General features: G+C 45.5%; 1 protein-coding gene across 2 annotated transcripts in view; it reads right to left on the bottom strand.

Moving 5' to 3' along the window:
- Positions 1 to 20,633, bottom strand: part of LOC115793687 (PH and SEC7 domain-containing protein 1-like) — a 55,529-nt gene that overhangs the window by 9,920 nt on the left and 24,976 nt on the right. For both annotated transcript variants that reach the window (XM_030748785.1, XM_030748784.1), the window contains 5 exons: positions 8,119 to 8,316; positions 7,011 to 7,091; positions 5,116 to 5,228; positions 4,980 to 5,038; positions 3,526 to 3,615 (listed from right to left, as the gene is read on the bottom strand). In XM_030748785.1, the coding sequence (XP_030604645.1) occupies positions 3,526 to 3,615; positions 4,980 to 5,038; positions 5,116 to 5,228; positions 7,011 to 7,091; positions 8,119 to 8,316 (541 nt within the window). The remainder of the gene's footprint in view (positions 1 to 3,525; positions 3,616 to 4,979; positions 5,039 to 5,115; positions 5,229 to 7,010; positions 7,092 to 8,118; positions 8,317 to 20,633) is intronic.

Here is a 20,633-nt window from a genome sequence, read left to right as displayed (position 1 = left end):
AACGGGAGGCTACAGACGGCCCGTGATGAGCGGACTAACTCGGGCTGGATTGATCGTGTCCTCAGCAGAGCTCAGCCTGCTGCATTATGGATCCGGCTCTATTCATTATGCATAAAAACACAGCAGCTCCTCATCAGGCTCATGATCCCGCTGGCTGCTCGCTCAGGTGTTTGGAGGCAAAAACACAGAAACACGAGGACGCTGCCAAGAAACATAAAAACCTGTGGACTCGATCTGCTGCAGCATCCACGTCTGCCTTCAAAACAGCATTTACAACAAAGCTGCAGGTTCCACTCAGATACGCTCCAAATCAGAAAGATGAGTTTATTAAAGTTTCAAATTCCTGCCATGTTAAAAAAGCATAAATCTGTGGTTGTCACATTCACGCTCAGATATTTTTAGAATCTGTGCTGAAAAAAAATCAGGTTTGTGATTTTGTTGCTTCGATAAAATTAAAGCAGAAATTTTATTTTAGCTGCAGAAATCAAATATTTGACATTTTCAAGGATCTTTTCTACAAATTCATATAAAAAAAAAAGATTTTTAGCATTTTTATACATAAAATTGAAAATTGGAGGAATTTTCTGGATTTTTCAGGCTTTAAAATTCTGAAGCTGTTTGTTTTTAATATTTAAAGTTGCTGTCCGAGTCGGCACATCCACCTCCTGCTCCCATCTCATTAACACACACACACACTCCAGGCTGTCTGTGTGTGTTACAGTCTAATCCATCAACAATTCATAGGCAGTGACACGAAAAACACCCAAACCACAACTCCGAGCTTCTCCGCCTCCTCCTGGATTCGGAGTCTCCTGATGCGGCGGCAGCGGTGGAGGTGCTGCTGGTGGTGGAGGAGAATCCCTGGACTGCAAATAAAGCTGCGTGACGGAGGAAGCGCATCAGCAGCACCGGCGGCTCGCTCTCACATCCAAAAAAGAAAAGAAAAGAAAAGCAGGGAGGCTGGGCGAGCGAGCACACCCACACAGGCAGACGGAGAGAGAGAGAGAGCACCCCAAAACTGACGTCAGCTTCCTCCAGCACCTAACGGACGGAGGACGGACGGAGGGAGGGTGGAGGTGGAGGAAAAGGAGAGAATGATGAGGAGGAAGAAAGGAAAGAAAGGGAGGACAGTTTCTCCTGTTGCACTCTGAAGAAGAGCAAGAGAATCCCTCCTTCCTCCTCCTCACATCTCCGTTGATCTCTTCATCCTCCAACTTCACTCCCACTCTTCTCCTCCTCCTTCACTTGATGTCCTCCTGCAGGAGAATCCCTCTGTCAGGTCAGGTGAGCTCACTCCTCCTCCTTTTTGCCTCTTCTTCGTCCTCTCTTCCTCCTCCCTGCTGAGACTCTGAACTGTTGAGGACTGTTTGCTCGCTCTCCCTCCTCCTCCTCTGTCTCCCTCTCTCTTTTTTCCCTCGCTCTCGCACTGCGCATTTTCCCTCAGCTGTAGCAGCCAATCAGAGGCCGGGGATGTGAGCTTCAGCCCACCCCCTGTCCTGCTTGGAGCTGTCAGTCACAGTGGGTCCACAGAGCTGAATGTAAATGCAGCTGAGAGACGATCAGCAACAAAAACAATGAAACTCAGCTGAACGTGTGAAAAATATGAGCCGAGGACGAAGCCTCCAATCAGATTCGTGCATCGATGAGATCAAAATCTGAAACAGTTTGATTTCAGTTTAAAGGAAATTCAGAGATTTGCTTTAATGTTGCTGAACTGTGGAGTTAAATCATGAAACCATTTCCCATCATTCAGGATTCGTGAACAGCGACGCAGACCAGCTGCTTCCTTAACATGACCCCTCCCCCGAAAAGATGATGTCATAAACAGTGGAGCTCTTGTTAAGCCTTTAGCTTCCACATCTAGACTGCAGTTAACCAGCTAACTAACAGTTAACGAGCTAACCGTTAACGAGCTAACCGTTAACGAGCTCGCTCTGCCCTCGTCCCACTGCTGCCCCACAGACTGTATTTGAAAGACAGCACATCACCAACTGCGTTCTTCCCTTTAAAGTTTCAGCATTAGCATTTTGGGATCGCTAACACATGCTAACTCAGTTACCAGGATGCATCCATAGACTGCACAGACCGAGCACAAAGAGAACAAAAAACCCACAAAGCAACCCCAAAAGGCCAGAAACAGACGGCCACAAAGAGACAGGAAACTGCTACAACCACAAAGACATGCAAGACAGTATCTGGAGTTACAAACACATTTCATTTGCTACCTGAACAGTTAAGGATGTTTATTTGGTGATCACCTGTTGAATGACTGATGTGACATTACTGGTGTAAACTGTGTTATTGCCAAAGCTTTAAATCACAGTCTGATCTGATTTCCTGAACGTGTCCTCTTTTCTTTCAAGCTGCGTCCCAAATACAGAGCGAGAGGGTTTCTACTGTCAGCCGTGCGAGGACTTAACTTCCTCGTTGACTGGGAATAATTCATGTGTTTGTCTCTTCTAAATATTCAACATTCAGTGTTTTTCTTGCTCTCAGTCAGTCAGTCGGTGCTGCTGCCCACACACTCAGTGCTTCATCAACAAGCAGCCATCCAACCAGCGACAAGCTGAAGGCAAGAAAACACTCAACACACACGTTAACAGAGAGGCACGATGATGATGATGATGATGGAGGTGAAGAGGTGACGCAGATTCATGTTGATCGCTCGGAGGCTGAGATGGAAAAACTGAGATGGAAACAAAAGAGTGGGAGAACGAGACCGACACACACTGAAACACACACACACACACACGCGCTCTGCCTGCCAGTCATAAGAGGTGAAATTAATGCATCGCTCCTTTTTCTGCTCCGACAGTCACAAACTAAGAATTGCTGCACTGTGGGGACACAAACCTCTTCCTGAGGACACAGTCCCCATAACACCAATCATTCAGTTTAAGGGTGAAGACTTGTTTAAGGCTGGAAGAAGCTCCAGGAAGTTCCTCTAATGTCCTCAGAAGGGATGCAAACAAGAATGTGTGTGCGCTCATGTTTTTCTGTCCTCGTGAGGACTCTGACACGTCCACATTACGGGGACACGTCTGAAATTCGAGGACATTTCTGCTCCGGGAGGATATTTTTTAGGCTGGACCTGGTTGAGCCTCGCTCATGGTCTGTGGGTTGTTGCACATGCTGCCTGTGATGTCATCAAAGCCCCATAGTCATTTATGCTTGAGGCGTGCAGGACTTGGTGCAGAGTGACAGGTGTCACCACTCAGAAAAAAAAACGCACACTATCAGTGCTGGTACAGCAGGTTCAGGCTGCAGTACCATCTGACTGGACTGCATTATATATGCTGTGTAATATATCTCTGAAACAGCGGTAAAGACCGACCTGCTCGCACACTCATGTCTCCGCCAACCACGCCGCGCGCATCAGGTAACAATCAAACCACCAAAGCTGGCTGCACGCCAGCAGCTGTGATGCCAAAATCAGCGCATGCCATTGTTCTCAAGGGCGACAACAAGTCACACACACCTCTGTGCGTGTGCGTGTGTGTGTGTGTGTGTGTGTGAGAGACGTACCTTAAGCAGATCCTTGGGAAAATCTTTTCCGTTGTTGAGTCCTTCCAGGTTAGAGATGAACTGGCTGGAGGACATCCTCTTCCCCACGTTCTGCAAACACACACACACACACACACACACACACACACACACACACACACGTCTCGTTTCCATCAGCTGAACCTGACTTACATCCACGTCCTGTATTCTGACTCTAACCTCACACCCTGGGTGCACTCATGACACAGTCACCATCTTAGCACTCGGGTCTGGCAGGCCAGCCAATCATGCGTCTGCTCAGATGTGATGCTGAAGGAGATGACGTTACACACACACACACGGTTAGCCAGCCAGCTGTAAGTTTGCTACACGGCATGAATCTGGTGATGTTAGCTGCTATAAATCACTTTAAACCTGTCAGCTAAGTGAGCCGTTAGCTCATGGCTTGGATGACGTTACCCTCCCAGCACGAGGTTTTACTGCGAGACACAGACTGTAATTCCCCCGTTAGCAGGAAAGCTAGTTTGAGCTAAAATACCCACAGCTCGGGATCAGATTTGATCCCAAAAACCAAACGCTGCCTTGCTCTGATGCCGACAGCAGAGCAGAGGCACCGAGGAGCTCCACAGGCTCTCAGAGGTTTGAAGGTTTCTGTCCCGGGGACGGTGCGACTGTTACTCCTACTCTCACCTTCAGAGGAAATGTGTAGCCCTGTTGTCATGGTAACAGTCATCACTTCCTTAAACGAGTTCATTAGCAGAAGTGAGGAATCAGTCCGTGTGCTCCTCAGCTGGAGGTCTGAAGGATATCTGACAGCTCGAAGCCTCAACTGAGATTCACTGTCACACTTTATCCACCTGATATTTTATTTATTCTTTATATCTTTATTAATCTTATTTCTATTTTATAGTTCATATTTTATTTTATTAATTTTACTTTTCTCTTCTAGTTTAGGATTTTATTTATATTTCTTGATTTTTTCTTTCATTAATATTTTAGTTTTTTGCTCATGTTTGATAAATATCTTTGAGGCTTTTGTCAATATTTCAATAATATTCTAATACTGATATTTTCATATTACTGTTTCACATTGTTTCACATGTTAATGTTCAAGCATTTTTATTAGTTTTATTTATATTTATCATATTTACTCACACTGCGTGCAGGCTGAACATTTCCAGCACTTATGAAACAGACTTATATTAATATTGTACAGACAGCCCTGTTGCAGGCTGTGAACATAATTATCAATCCATTAAGAACTTTTATATTTATTTATTTACTCCTTCAAAAGGTTCCCACCTAACTTTATTCCTTTTATGGAGAGCAGCAGAAATAAGGCAGAGGTGAGTCTGAGCAGAGACTGGTGCTCTGATGCTCCTAATTGACCAAATAAGGAGTTCCCACTGAACCTGGCAGCCAATCAGCCGACGGCTCAGCTCAAACAGATTTACTGGACTTAAAGTGAGACTCACGTTTCCGTGCAGGTCCGTGTTCAGCAACATGACGGCGCAGGTCAGGGTGTGGATGCTGTCTGAGAGAGGGAACGACAGACAGGTGAGACAGCTCGGACAGGTAAAAGAACAGACAGGTGGACAGAGAGAGGGGTACCTTCGCTGGCCAGACTCTCGGGGTTGCACTGTCTGAACCTCCTGGAGAAATGAGCGAGGACTCTCTCTCTCTCCTGAGTTTCCCCCATCAGAGCAAACTGCCTCAGAAACATCCTGAATGAGCAAACAGACGGTTAACGAACCTCGTTATGATGTCACTGGAACATGTTTCACATTAAAAGCCCTCTGGTGGTGCTAATCCTACTGATAAACTGTTAAAATGCTGCTTAAATCAGCGGTCCCAAACCTTTTTAGTGTTAGACAATATTTCCACGGACCGGCCTTTAAGGTGTGGCGGATAAAAACGTCAAAATAAAATAAACGATACAACCGTAATCAAAAGTGTTATATTTTCAAAGTATAATAATAAATGTGAATCCACTGTGTATTCATATGCAACTTTATCAGCAGCGTCCTCCTAACATCAGGCCACATCCTCTCTGCCCATAGCGCTTAAACATGCCTTCAAAATAAGATACACAAATACAGTAGAAATCGCCTCAGTTGGATTCACATGGCCCATGGAGTTTCATCCAGCTTGTAAAAAAAATTGGATGAAATCCGATTTTTCCAAATATCCGACAGTTTGGGGTCTAATATCAAATTTCACTGCTTCATCTTTGGATTTGCTTCCACAAATTTTACAATCTCATATTTCTGCTCATAAGTGCGAGTTTGTAGCTTACACTTGCCTCCTGCTGCCATGATTGTCTCCAGTGAAATGAACTGATAAAGACACTAAAGCTTCTCCAAGTGTTGTTAGTGTGTGTAGTTGTGCACAAATGAGCTGATGCATGGAAGTGGGCGGAGCTGAGGAGGGCTTTAGCGCTAAACTCATCCGGTTATAGATCACATTTAATTGGAAATGTATTACAATGGGACCACACTTTTCATACGAGGTAGGCAAAAATACGGCTGATTTAGGAGGTGACTTTATTGGAATTAATGTCAGGAAAAAACAGGACCTGCAGATGCCATCCGACTAGAACAAAAATCCGATTTGTGCGACTTCGATTTAGGCGATTTTTACTGTATAAAGCGCATGAAAAATACAGCTCACCATAACGCTGAGTCAGTGTGAGCCCTGAGCTGGTTTCTCTGCTACTCATTTTGCTAGCTTGTATCAGCCAGCACACACCAATACAAGCTTTGATTTCACAGGGAAAGAGGCTGCAGAGCTGCGGTGTCGAGCGCCGGAGAGAGTCAGCTTGATGGCTGGGTCCGCCTCACTGCTATCCCCGTGTTGCTAAACATAAATGGTAAATGGACTAGTTCTTATGTGGTGCTTTTCTACTCTTGTTGAGCACTCAAATATTTAAATGAGTGTTATGTAGGTCAACCAACCAATTAAGTTAGACAGCCACAGGAACCAGTGAAGCCTGTGGGTTTCATTTTAGCGGTGAAGTATCACATGACCGAGACAAGCGTCTTGACACGTCAAGAGGGAGTCATAGATCGATGTAACGGAGAGAATCCGGACAGTTTTCAAAATAAAACATTGTTCAGGCTCAAATAATAAATAAAACGAAAATAATGTAAATTATTTATTCTTTAAGTATGGCCTGGTACCAAATGACCCACGGACCGGTACCGGTCCGCGGCCCAGGGGTTGGGAACCTCTGGTTTAAAGCATGGGGCTGTAGTTAAACTCTGATGTAAGCATGTCCTCTGAAGAACTGAGGAAGCAATTGAACAGAAAATACTCCTTTAAATATCTTCAGCTGATACAGTTGGTAAACCAGCATCATTCACTTCCTGACAGAGCAGCATCATCTCAGAGCTTCTCACCTGTTTCCGTCCATCAGGAGTAAAACGCTGCTGAATGTTAGATAATCATCAAATCCTGACGTTCACGCTGAGCTTTGAAATGACTCACGGGCAGGAAGCAGAACTGACCTGAGCGCCTGGTCGATGGTCTGACCCGTGAAGTCAAAGTTGGTGAGATATTCCTCGGCCACCATCTGACTGAACTCGTTACTGCAGAGAGAAGCAGGCAGCGTTAGACGAACACGGTCGGATCAACTTTACCAGGATACGAGCAGCACTGTGCAAATGTTTTAGTGCCTAAAAGCTTATTCTCAATCAGCAGTGACTTATTTTTGATCAGTCACTCCTGCGTGATATTAAATGGTAAATGGACTGGTTCTTACAGAGTGCTTTTCTACTCGACTTTGAGCACTCTCAGCGCATGCCTCATTCACACATTCATACTCCAACGAGTAACTTGGGGGTCAGTATCTTGTCCAAGGATACTTTGGCATGCAGGCTGGAGCGGCCGGGGATCGAACCACCAACTTTCAGGTTGGGAGGTGAACTGCTGCTCTACCTCCTGAGCCACAGCCACCCCAAAAAGAAAGTAACAGAGCATTAAGTGGAAGACCAAATAAGAGCCAAATAACTGAGGTCATAAAGTGAGACTAAAACAGCTGTGTAGGGAGGTTGACTGATGAAGGTCCAACCACAAAACCCTTCTAAATGAATGATCCATAACCTGAAAGGTGATCAGGACATAAAATCTGCACTTTTAGTCAAATCTGGTAAAAAAAATAAAACATTTTGGTGATTTTGTTTAAAATGAGGTGCAAAAATCCTCCTTTTCCTGCAGAAGTTCCACAGCAGGAAAGCTAACAGTGCCGTCTGCAGCACGGCATCAATGACACGTAGACTCGAGGTGGACTGTCTGATAAGGACATTAGCGTTGCTGAATCTGCCTTTGGTTTTTGTTCCGGTAAACTCAGCTGTGACCGCTAACAACAGCTGCTGGCTGATCACAGATTTCCACCGAGCCACTTTCACCAAAACCTGCTCGATCCCAGCGTACACATGAAGAAGTGCTCCAGTGTAACAGCAGACCCGTGATGTGTGCACTGTGCAAATTCATGCTTTCATATGATGTCAGCGCTGCAGGATCCCTGCAAAGAGAGCCGAGCTTTGACCCACAGGTACAGAATGACACACACACACACACACACACACACACACACACACACACACACACACTGACTTCTTGCTGAGGTGTCGAGCGACGTCAGACTTCCTGAAGCCCTCCAGGTTGTAGAGGCGTTTGGCGAGACGTTTGGCTGCCTGCAGGTCGGGCTTCATGCCGTTGGCCAGCGCGTCGTCGCTGCCGCCGAGCGCCAGACGCTCCGCCACGTCGGCCTGAGGGTACAGCAGCTCGGGTGGTCGATTCGCCGGACGCTCCCTGACAACACAAACACAAAAAAGGACATTAATATTTCAAGACTTTCAGATCCGTTTTCACTGAAGGACAGAAAGATTTCTGGTTCCTGTTCTCACAGTTCCTCTTTTGAAGCAAAACAAACAATAGAAACACATTTGAGTTACTAGATTTTTAATGTAGCCAAATTCTGGTTTTATATGAGTAAATCTGTGGGATTTATGATTAAGGGGAGTAGGAAAGGAAATAAGGATCAAACCTTTTCCCTTCAAACAGGAAATTAAACCTGAAAAACTCCTGAAATTAGAGCCATTTACCTGGAAAATATCAAAGCAAGGAGAGCAAATGAAATAACGTGAACGCCCACCAATAAATGAGCGGAGGGCGCAAACTGAAAATTCAGCTCTACCTTCCTCATTTTCACCACCAGGGCGGAGACAAAGGAACTCTTTCAATCCCAGGTAAGAAACGAGACTTCAGACTCACGTTGAGGGGGAATAATATTCCTGTCTGGGAAGTGTTGGAGGGGAATAAATACAGCTCTGCCTAAACTCAATCTGATCTGCAACAAAAACTAAACTTATACTCAGATCACTCAGAGTAGTGAACTTTCAAAATAAGAAAGGAATTATTCACTAGAGAAATCAGACGACACTGAGCTTTCAGAATAAAACAGGTCACCAAATATTCCTGCACACTGTGATCAGCTTTGTTTATATGAATTTATGTTTTCAGCATGAACTTCAATTCCGATCAGGAACCAAAGTAAAAGAGATCAGGATTATTAATGCCTGTTTTTAGTCAAGTTCAATTCAGTTTTATTTATATAGCTCCAAATCACAACAAACAGTCACCTCAAGGTGCTTTATATTGTAGGTAAAGACCTTAAGAACAAAGTAAATAAGGTGAATGAAAAGACAAAGTGCATCATGGGAACCCCCCAGCAGACTAGGCCTATAGCAGCATAACTAAGGGATGGTTCAGGGTCACCTGATCCAGCCCTAACTATAAGCTTGATCATAAAGGAAAGTTTTAAGCCTAATCTTAAAAATAGAGAGGGTGTCTGTCTCCTGAATCCAAGCTGGGGCTGGTTCCACAGAAGAGGCGCCTGAAAGCTGAAGGCTCTGCCTCCCATTCTACTCTTAAGTATCCTAGGAACCACAAGTAAGCCAGCAGTCTGAGAGAGAAGTGCTCTGTTGGGGTGATATGGTACTATGAGGTCTTTGAGATAAGATGGGGCCTGATTATTCAAGACCTTGTATGTGAGGAGAAGAATTTTAAATTCTAATCTAGATTTAACATTGAGCCAATGAAGAGAAGCCAATATGGGAGAAATCTGCTCTCTCTTTCTAGTCCCTGTCAGTACTCTAGCTGCAGCATTTTGGATCAGCTGAAGGCTTTTCAGGGAGCTTTTAGGACAGCCTGATAATAATGAATTACAATAGTCCACCCTAGAAGTAATAAATGCATGAATGAGCTTTTCAGCATCACTCTGAGAAAGGATGTTTCTAATTTTAGAAATATTGCGCAAATGCAAAAAAGCGGTCCTACATATTTGTTTAATATGTGCATTGAAGGACATATCCTGGTCAAAAATGACTCCAAGATTTCTCACAGTGTTACTGGAGGCCAAAGTAATGCCATCCAGAGTAAGTATCTGGTTAGACACCATGTTTCTAAGATTTGTGGGGCCGAGAACAACAATTTCAGTTTGATCTGAATTTAGAAGCAGGAAATTAGAGGTCATCCAGGCCTTAATGTCTTTAAGACATTCCTGCAGTTTAACTCATTGGTGTGTATCATCTGGCTTCATTGATAGATAAAGCTGAGTATCATCTGCATAACAATGAAAATTGATGCAGTGCTTTCTAATAATACTGCCTAAGGGAAGCATGTATAATGTAAATAAAATTGGTCCTAGCACAGAACCCTGTGGAACTCCATAATTAACCTTAGTGTGTGAAGAAGACTCCCCATTTACATGAACAAATTGGATTCTATGAGATAAATATGATTCAAACCACTGCAGTGCAGTACCTTTAATACCTATAGCAAGCTCTAATCTCTGTAATAAAATGTTATGGTCAACAGTATCAAAGCTGCACTGAGGTCCAACAGGACAAGCACAGAGATGAGTCCACTGTCAGAGGCTCTAAGAAGATCATTTGTAACCTTCACTAATGCTGTTTCTGTACTGTGATGAATTCTGAAACCTGACTGAAACTCTTCAAATAAACCGTTCCTCTGCAGATGATCAGTGAGCTGTTTTACAACTACTCTTTCAAGAGTCTTTGAGAGAAAAGGAAGGTTGGAGATTGGCCTATAATTAGCTAAGACAGCTGGGTCAGTGATGGCTTTTTAAGTAGAGGTTTAATTACAGCCACCTTGAAGGTCTGTGGTACATAGCCAACTAATAAAGACTGATTGATCATTTTTAAGATTGAAGCATCAATAATTGGAAAGACTTCTTTGAACAGTCTAGTAGGAATGGGATCTAATAAACATGTTGCTGGTTTGGAGGAAGTAACTATTGAAGTTAACTCTGAAAGATCAACTGGAGCAAAAGAGACTAAACAAATACCAGCAGTGCTGAAAGCAGCCGAACATGAAGAATAATCTTTGAGATGGTTATGAATAATTTTTTCTCTAATGTCTAAAATTTTATTTGTAAAGAAATCCATGAAGTCCCTACTAGTTAACGTGAAAGGAATACTCGGCTCTACAGAGCTCTGACTCTTTGTCAGCCTGGCTACAGTGCTGAAAACAAGCCTGGGGTTGTTCTTATTTTCTTCAATTAATGATGAATAGTAAGATGTCCTAGCTTTACGGAGGGCTTTTTTATAGAGCAACAAACTCTTTTTCCAGGCTAAATGAGCATCTTCTAATTTAGTGAGACGCCGTTCCCTCTCCAGCTTTCGGGTTATCTGCTTTAAGCTGTGAGTTAAACCACAGAGTCAGGCACTTCTGCAGCAACTCCACTGGCTTCCAGTTAAATTCAGAATTCTGTAAATATTTCTGTACACATTCAAGGCCATCCATAACCTCGCCCCTCCTCATCTATCCAATCTTCTCCTCCATCCGTCTCACTGTGCCCTCTGCACCTCCTCAGCACTGTGGGGAACACAGCTGTCTCCCACTCTGCTCCCCAACTCGCTCCCATCAGACATCCTCAATATCAGCTCTGTTCCTGTCTTCAAATCATGACTCAAAACTCACCTGTTAAAGACGGCCTACTCACTTTAGCTCCTTTAATTTCTTATTCTGTGCTTTGTTTTGTTCTTACTGCTGTAAAATGTCCTTGGGTGCCTTGAAAGGCGCTTACAAATAAAATGTAATATTATTATAGTTCGGTCTAATAATCTTATAATAATAAATGATAGTGTTCATGTGATGGCAGCTGTGCCACGAACATGCTGAACTGACATCCTCATGACCTTGCAGCTCGCTGTGACACATTTAGACGTTTTCTTCAGCATCAGCAGGAATACGGTGATTATTTTCTGTTGCCATGGTTACACTGCAAACAGGAACTGTTAGCAGCTAATGCAATGTGACATTTAACAGGTCACGGAGTGAGAAAAGCTTCCTTTTATATACGTAGGTGGAGACACTAAAGAGGTTATTCCTTAAAAACTGTTACATTATTCAAACAGACGGCTGCCTGGCGCCTCAGTCTGGTTTCACATCAACTCTTTAGTTTTTGGAAGCAGAGCACAGCTTATACTTTTCTAAGGCCCAGCTAAAAAGTATTCATCACAAAAACGCAAAACAAAGTCAAAGTGAGGACACGCGCTCTGTGTGTGTCTACAGGCTGCTATCATAACAATATTCACCCTGATATCAATCTAATAAACATCCAGCTCAACCAGTCCTCAGTGCATACGGTGCCATTCAGCCAGCTTCAGCACTTCAACTTTAGAGCACTCTGAAGTCCCCCGTTTCTCTGCAAACACGTTAATGCGCTGCGTGCGGCTGTGTTTCCTTCAGCAGCCTCACAGCCTGCAGTCTATTTATAACTGGAGTGTTTGCTGCTGCATCGACCAGCATCCCCTCAAGGATCAATACAGCCCCGCGTGCTCCAGCGTCACCGAGCCGAGCAGAAGTACTTTTAATGTAACGCACCTATCTGTCGTCGTTGTGGAAATGTGTCCGTTCTCCATCAGCCGTTCTTCGCTCGCAGACGCTCTTTACATAAATGCACTTTTTTTAAAAAGCTCGGGCGTGAGGAGGAAATGAAGTCAGAGTTTAGAGTGAGAGTCAGAAAGTGGGAAGTGGGAGAACCACAGTGTGGACTGCATCTACTTCCCTTAATGAACTTGAGCTTCCCTTTACTGGATCAGGGTGATCAGCAGGTCTGCAACAGCTAACAGTTATTGATTGCTCTTAATCAATCCCATCACAATTATCTAGATTGATAAATTAATTCTAAGTATAAAAGAAGCATCAAAATATAGCGGCTCTGAGAGCTCATTTCACTGAAGGAGAATAAATGAAAACAGCCACACAACAACACCACAACTACACAACTCTGACAGCACACCTGAAACACAACCAGATACACAACTACAACCAACTCTGGAAGACAACAGAAAAATGGAAGAAAACACAGAAAGACACTTAAAACAACAAGCATATCAAATTTCCCCTGAAACACCATAAATTACAGAAAAACATCCAAGTATTAAAAATCCAACCAAAAACACAGGTACTAAAAAACAGGACACCAAATTCTGACCAAACAATAAAACCAAAAATAAAACAATACAGGAAGAGTGTCAAATACTGAGAACACGACCAAAAGGACTACAAACCACCCAGAAACAGCAGGACAGCGTGGCGTCTCAGCAATCCACGGCTCAAAGACCACGAACCAACCTTTTTTAGTCAGAGTTCAGCATCAGTCAGTAAACCTCTGTGATATTGATGTGGTCAGTAAGTATCAGAGGGGGGGGGGGGGGGGGTTAATCAGTTTCAGCTGCTTTGGTGTTCATCAAATTACCAACAGGTGCACTAGAGGGGCAACAGTGAGACACCCCCCAAACAGGAATGGTTTACAGGTGGAGGACACTCACAGTTTTCCCTCCTCATCTTTTCTGACTGGTTTTCACTAGTTGTGCATTTGGCTAGGGTCAGAGTCACTGCTGGCAGCATGAGGTCATACCTGGACCCTACAGAGGCTGCACAGGTAGTCCAACTCCTCCAGGATGGCACATCAATACGTGCCATTGGCAGAAGGTCCTTAACCCATCAGCAGGACCGGGATCTGCTCCTTTGTGCAGGAGGAACAGGATGAGCTCTGCAGAGCTACAAAATGACCTCCAGCAGCCACTGGTGTGAACGTCTCAGACCAAACAATCAGAAACAGACTTCATGAGGGCGGCCTGAGGGCCCGACGTCCTCTAGTGGGCGCTGTGCTCACTGTTTGACACTGTGGAGCCAGAACTGGCAGGTCCTCCACTGGAGCCCTGTGCTTTTCACAGATGACAGCAGGTTCACCCTGATCATGTGACAGACCTGAAAGGGTCTGGAGAAGCCGTGGAGAACGTGATGCTGCCTGTAACATCGTTCAGCATGACCGGTTTGGTGGGTCAGTGATGGTCTGGGAGGCATATCCATGGAGGGACACACAGACCTCTACAGGCTACAGCACCCTGACTGCCATCAGGTATCAGGACGAAATCCTTGGACCTGTCAGACCCTACACTGCTGCAGTGGGTCCTGGGTTCCTCCTGGTGCCTCATGTGGTGAGAGTTTGCAGGCCGTTCCTGGAGGAGCCCCGATGCTGTCAGGAATGCATACAAGCACATGTTGGCCAAACAAACTACTGAGGCCCATTTAGAGTTGCTGCAGTGAAATATCAGTAAAATGTTCCAGCTGCTGCGTCATTGTTTCACTTTGGGGTGTCTTTGAATTCAGCAGGTTCATCATTTTCATTTCCATCAAACGATGTGGCATCCTTCCATTGTTAACACATTATCCAGTCCATACAGGACAGATATCCAGCAGGAGTTTTTCCCACTGAGATCTGGTCTGTTTTTTTTGAGCAGTGTATTTCCTGGTGAACAGAGTGAATGTGAGTCCGGATGTTTCTGTCGGCGAGTCCCTCCCACGCTCACCGACGCAGCCCATTCATCCAGGACAGAAATAACCAGCAGCCGGGGAACCTCGCTCAACAGGACGCCAGGAAACTCTTTCAGTCCATCTCTGAGCACGCCGCCCACTTCCACCGACTGAGTTCAAGGTCAACGGCAGGAATACGCCGGCCCGGTCTGCCGCCGCTGACACGTTTCATAGAAAGCACCGCTGCTTTGTCAGACTGCTCACAGTCAACACTGAACAGCACGTCCATGTTTGTCTTCATCCAAATCGAATCATCCCTGCTGTGAACGCAAAGCCTCCAAATTCAGACGTGATGGTTCGTCTGTTACTAACTCCAATTTCAGGCAGGTGAAAACCTCTAATTGGAGCAGTGAGCTCCAGTTAACTCATCAATAATTAACTCATCAATAATTAACTTTCAGAGAATTTCCTGCTTGTTATCCAGTGTGCACTCACCGTGCACATGAAGCTAAAACAGAGCATGAGACAGTGGAGGTGCAGGGCAGAGCGCTCACACAGCACCTGCCTAAGATCCACGGTGGTACAGCGGTTAGCACTGCTGCCTCACAGCACAAAGGTCCTGCGTTTGAATCCACCATCAGGCCTTTCTGTGTGGAGGTTGCAGGTTCTCCCCCTGTCTGTGTGGGTTCTCCAGGTTCCTCCCACAGTCCAAACACATGCAGTTAGTGGGGTTAGGTTACCTGGTGACTCTAAATCGCCACAGGTGTGAATTTGTGATCCCACCAATAAACCATATGACTAACCTTCTGTCTCTCTCTGGTTCTCCCAGGGAGGAGGCGGAGCTAATTTGTTAATTGAGCAGTTAAACCTGCTGGCCTCTGTCAGGTTGGTTCCTGATCTTCTTCCTCGCGTCTCCTCGTTTGTGTTCAGTTTGGAAGTAATTTTTGGAAAAGCGGCAGGAATGATAACATTATTAATGTAAAGCATTAATATTTGGAGCGCTGGTCTCAGTTCATTCAGCTGTTTTTTAAGCAAATGCACCAAACGGACTGTTTTGTGCTCCAAAGTAAACGAGTTTTGTCTCATCCTGTAGTGAATGCTGACATTTTGTGAGTTCTGGTGATGAAGAAAACAGAAAAAGAAGGCAGACGGCATTTTGAAGAGTTTGGGAACTTAAATTTAAGATTTTTAAGACCTTCTACCAGGTTTTCATACCAGGTGGAGATGGATGACAGCATTAGGATGGACGCCCAGATCCTTGTTGTTGAAAACGTCTTTTTCATCATACCCAATCTGGACACCTGGCCGGACACCCCCGCCCCCCCGTCTGAGCTGAGACTGGTTTGATCCACCAGCTGAGACAGAGAGGCTTAAAACAATGAGTCACTGAGCAGCAGAGCGAGAAAGCACAAGACAGAAAGCTGGAAAACGAAAGGCAGGAACAGAGGAAAACACGACTGCAGACGAGTGATTTTCCAGGGCGTGTCAGTCAGACTCAAACCACTACAACCAAACCACATACAGGGACCGAGTGACAGCCGGCCGACGTGAACATAAGGAAACTCTCAGTGCCCAGATTTAAAGAATTAGCCTGCTGTTAATCAGTGTTTATGTTAATGTCAATAAATCCCACATGCAAACCCCCAAGCAGCTCCAGAAGCTTTGGTTCCTGATGGGAACGTGACTGCCTATAAACAGCTCGCAGACAGACTGTCTCACTTTTCCAAATGATGCTCCCAACACGCTGAGGAATACATGATGCTTCTCATCTGACTGTATGTATATTTTCTCAAGTAATGGAAAACTTTCACTGCAAGGAATGAGTTAAAAAGCAGGATGCATTTTCTGCAGGCAAACATCAACATCCAGGCCAGCAGAGGCAGCAGTGAGTCAGTCCCATAGACTCCCATGTTACATAAACATGTTTACAGCCTGATACAGAAACTGCTTTGGTCTCTGGAGCCAATTTCCCCCTTCATTACAGCTGTATGGGGGGGGGGGGGGGTAGCTGTCTGCTAGGCTTCCCCTCAGCTAACTGGAGTCCCTGAACTGGACCTCTGCACCGTGTTTGTGCTGTTGGAGCCTTTTGGAGCATTTTTAATGCAATTATCTGACCAATCATATGGCTGCTGTGGCTTCATTGGACTAACAGACCGTCCAAGAAGGCGGAGCTCCAGTTTCGGGATTTGATTTGTTACTGATTAGCACAGCGGTGGGCAACTCCAGGCCTCGTTTTAGATGTGTCCCTGATCCAACACACCTGAATCAAATGGCTGAATTACCTCCTCAGTATGCAGTCAAGTTCTCCAGAGTCCTGCTAATGACTTCTCTGTTTGACTCAGGTGTGTTGGATCAGGAACACATCTAAAACCTGCAGGACACTGGCCCTCGAGGCCTAGAGTTGCCCACCCCTGGATTAGCAGGTATCTGTGGATGCTAGCATCAGCTGATAACTCCTGACACCTTAATGAAAACGTTCAGATCGTGATTTGATGATCTTCTGTACGAAGGTGTGAGGCTCTCCTCAGACGGAGGTAAAAACAGTTCGGCTCTCACACGTTCCTCGGGCCTCACGCTGAAACGAGCGCTTGATCTATAATTGATGCCCAGCTGGAAAGTTACAACACACTTCCTCCAAACTCCAGAGGAGATCCTCTGCCTGCAGGGACTTTTATCCAGCACAAACGTCTGGACCCACTAAAAATCGCAGGAAGGTTTATTATGGAGTCCGTTTGAAGAAATGCAGATCGGAGCCTCAGAGCAGAGCCGAGTTCCTGCTGAGTCAGATCACACAGTTCATGCAGTTTAACCAAAGTGAGCCCAGAAACACGCGAGGAACTCCTCCATCAGCACCCTCAGAGGCAAACCTGAGGGTCACGTGACCCCCCATCTTAGAGATCTTTCAGCAAAGGTCAGAGTGGGTCGTTTATGTTGAACGTGCCTTCACAAAAACCTCAAACAAACACACTCACAGCATCAGAAACTCTACAGAGAGCTGTGACACCTCGATACTCCATCAGACGTCTTTACTTTCACCAACAGCTCACTCTCACTTCATTAGGAAAAACAGAGGAAACAGCCCTTTACTGCAGGGAAATCAACCTTTTAGAGCGCCAATCAATCTTAAGTCGGTTTAAATGAAGCGCTTTGATTCATGAGTTTCTTTGCTCAGACAGAGGTCAGCCTTTAATCTGCACTCACACATGAATGTGGATTACACACTTGCTGATGGAGGTGAAGATGCTGCTGCAGCAAACACAATGTGGAGCGCTCTGTTTGACATTATGTGAAATTCATTCCAGCTTCATTGTTTATTAGAGCTTCACATCAAGGTCGCTGTAGGGGACTAAAAGCAGGTGTGGAAACAGGTTTAAGTTAACGAACCAGAAAAACTTATATTCTCTAAAATCAAATAAAATATCTTTAATGAGATGAAGTGAATACGCTGCAGCTGACACGTCAGCATGAGTCAAATATGTCATAAAGGTCTTAAAATCCTTAAATCTGATTTTGTCTTCCAACATCATGAAAACAGGATGTGACGTATGAGGATGATGATGATGATGAATGTATCAAACACGCCTTTCCCCGTCACAAAAACCCGCTCGCTGTTCAGCTCAGTGACTTCAGTCATCAAGATATCCAGATGAAGAGGAGGAAGAAGAGAAGCAGGTGAAGCAGCAGAAGGACTGGGATTGCATTATGATGCAGCAGCTGCTGTCTGTGGATGGTCACATGACATCAGCACAGCCCAATGAACACGTATGTTGGAGACTCGCTGCGGTCTCCTAAACGATTACACTGAATATGAGGAGTGATAACAGGAAACGCAGTGACGGCTTCATCAATCTTCTGCAGAATCTCTCGTCTTCCAGCTGCCGCAGCAGAGCTGCTGCCATCAGTGATCTGCCGCTGAGCAAACTTGTGCTCCAGCGAAACGCCACCACAGCTCCAGCCACTGTGACATCGTCCTTTGTGGACGCCCCACCGTTCACGAGGGTGACGTGAACAAAATCTACATAGAAATAAAAGGATTCTTCTCAGGGCGCCTCCTGCTGGCCTGTTTGTGCCTGCAGTGGAGGGCAGCAGGTACCTTTGGCTGAACTCCTGATGGTCACAGACCTCCGAAGCCCCTGCCGGACGTCCGTGTCCCCCCCACCACCTCTGTTTTATTTATATGTTTGTTTTAAAATTATATTTAAAGGTCATGAAAGTGAATCAAGAGTTAAATCTGCCCCTAACAAATACCCCAGCAGACCCTCTCTGCAGTCAATACAAGAGTTCAGGACTAATTAAAATATGCCCTAACGAAGCATGGCAGACCGTAACGCTGAGGTTTACATGAGCAGAGGTGAAAGCTGACGGGGAGACGGCACACGTCTCTCCACAGCCTCCTTCCTCTCCACGTGCTGTAAATAAATCACCCTGGCATGCTGTTACAGATCAGCGCCTCATACAAGAACTGACAAACACTTCTGCAGCAGGAGAACAGCTTCACATTTCACAGGGTTGCATCAGCGCAACAAAAAAGTCTGTTTGTTTGTAAAAGTGCAGAACAGAGAGGCCTGCAGAGGTGATGGGGGGGGCTGCATTTTCTCACTGCAGCACTGACCCCAAAAATCCAGAGCAGCTCCACCATAAATCTCTCTGCATGACAACACGAGTTCACTCAATTTAGCTTCATTAATTAAAGTCATTAAAAGTTTTAACAATGTCAAACTAAGGTTACGCTCACTCCCAGTGAACATTTTAAACTCGTCACTGTTTTACAGAAAAACTGCAGCTCAGGGCGTCTTTGAAACAACTTCAACTCGTGGAAGAAAAAAAGCATCACATTTTCCCCAGATAACCAATCACAGTGAGGCCTGAGGCTCAGCTGATCCCTTTTGCCACATCCTGCTGGTAAACCTCATAAATGCTGTAATGTTTAAGCAACTGCAAGCCACTTTGCAGCCCTCCTCCACCCCAGCTGCTCCTCTGTGTTTAGCCGACGTCCCGGAGCAAAGACATAAATTACTGCAGACGTGGATTTCAGTCTTCTGTTGGCCACAGTGGTCTGAACAGAAGGATGCATGATGGTTTCCAACACTGTGTTGGTTTCTGGGAGCCAGAAGTTATCAGCTGATGCCAGCATCAGATACCTGCTAATCAGTAACATCCAATCAAAAGCTTAAAATGGGTTAGTGCTTGCTCTAAAAGTGAAATTTTGCACGAAACTGTTGGATTGTAATTCTCAGCATCACCTCAGTGAACCAGTTTGCACTTCTTCCAGCGCAGACACACAAACACACAGTAACCACTGAATCACGCCGTGTTTGTGGATGTGATTCTAATGTTTATGCCCTGCTGAACAGGAACTTCCTGTAAACCAGTTACACTCAAAATTCAACAGATTTAAAGTCAAAGTTTTCTCTGTATCATGAAATTAATTAATTCCATATTTATCGATCACGGAGTCGACTCAGCTCTCGTTTCAGAAACAAGACGTTTAAGTTCTGCTACATTTCTTTCTGTAACCTCGAAAACTCACCTGTACACAGCCGGGTAGGGCGAGGAGTACATGTACCTGTCCTCCAGAGCCCCGCCCCCCCAGCACAGCAGGTAACGTGCCATTATGACACGACTCTGCCCGCTCTCACACCAAGCCCGTGAGAGAGCAGGCACCAATCAAACAACATCCACATCGACGCCTCTGAGCAGTGAGGAGGTGTTATCGAGGGAAACAGAGCGACATCATCCAAGTATTAATCTGATGACATCATAAACCTATGACATCATCTGCTCCGAGTTCTCCGTGTTTCATTCAGAGCCTCGGTGTGGAGCTCCTCCGACAGCAGCAGCGTCTCCTCTCTGATCCGTCTGCTTTCAGCCCTCTTCCTCCTCGTCTCCTCCTCCTCCTCCGTCTGGGTGACTTTTCCTCCTCGCTGCTCCGTCAGCCCTCTTCCTCCTCCTCTTCTTTCTTCCACACTTTTAAAATCTCAGCGCCGGGTTTTCTCCAACTTCACAGCACAACTTTCCCTCTTTCTGCTCTCCAGCGGATCCTCGCCTCCTCCCGCCCTTCTCGTCCATCAGCTGGCTTATTTTCCTGCACTGAGGGGAAGGAGGTATGCGCTTCCTCCCCCGTTTGACCCGGGACGCCCCTCCTCCTCGCGCTCCCCACCCTCCCCCTGCTGTCCTCTCCTTCCCCTCTTCCTCTCTTTGTCTCCTCTTACCTTCCTCTCACTCCTTCCTGGCAGTTTTGAGCAGCCTCTTCTCCAGCAGCTCAGTGAGCGTCAGCTCCT

The sequence above is a fragment of the Archocentrus centrarchus genome, chromosome 15 (genome assembly GCF_007364275.1).
Source record: "Archocentrus centrarchus isolate MPI-CPG fArcCen1 chromosome 15, fArcCen1, whole genome shotgun sequence".
In the NCBI taxonomy this organism is placed as follows: Eukaryota; Metazoa; Chordata; class Actinopteri; order Cichliformes; family Cichlidae; genus Archocentrus; species Archocentrus centrarchus.
This window is presented reverse-complemented; position numbering and strand designations above follow the sequence as displayed.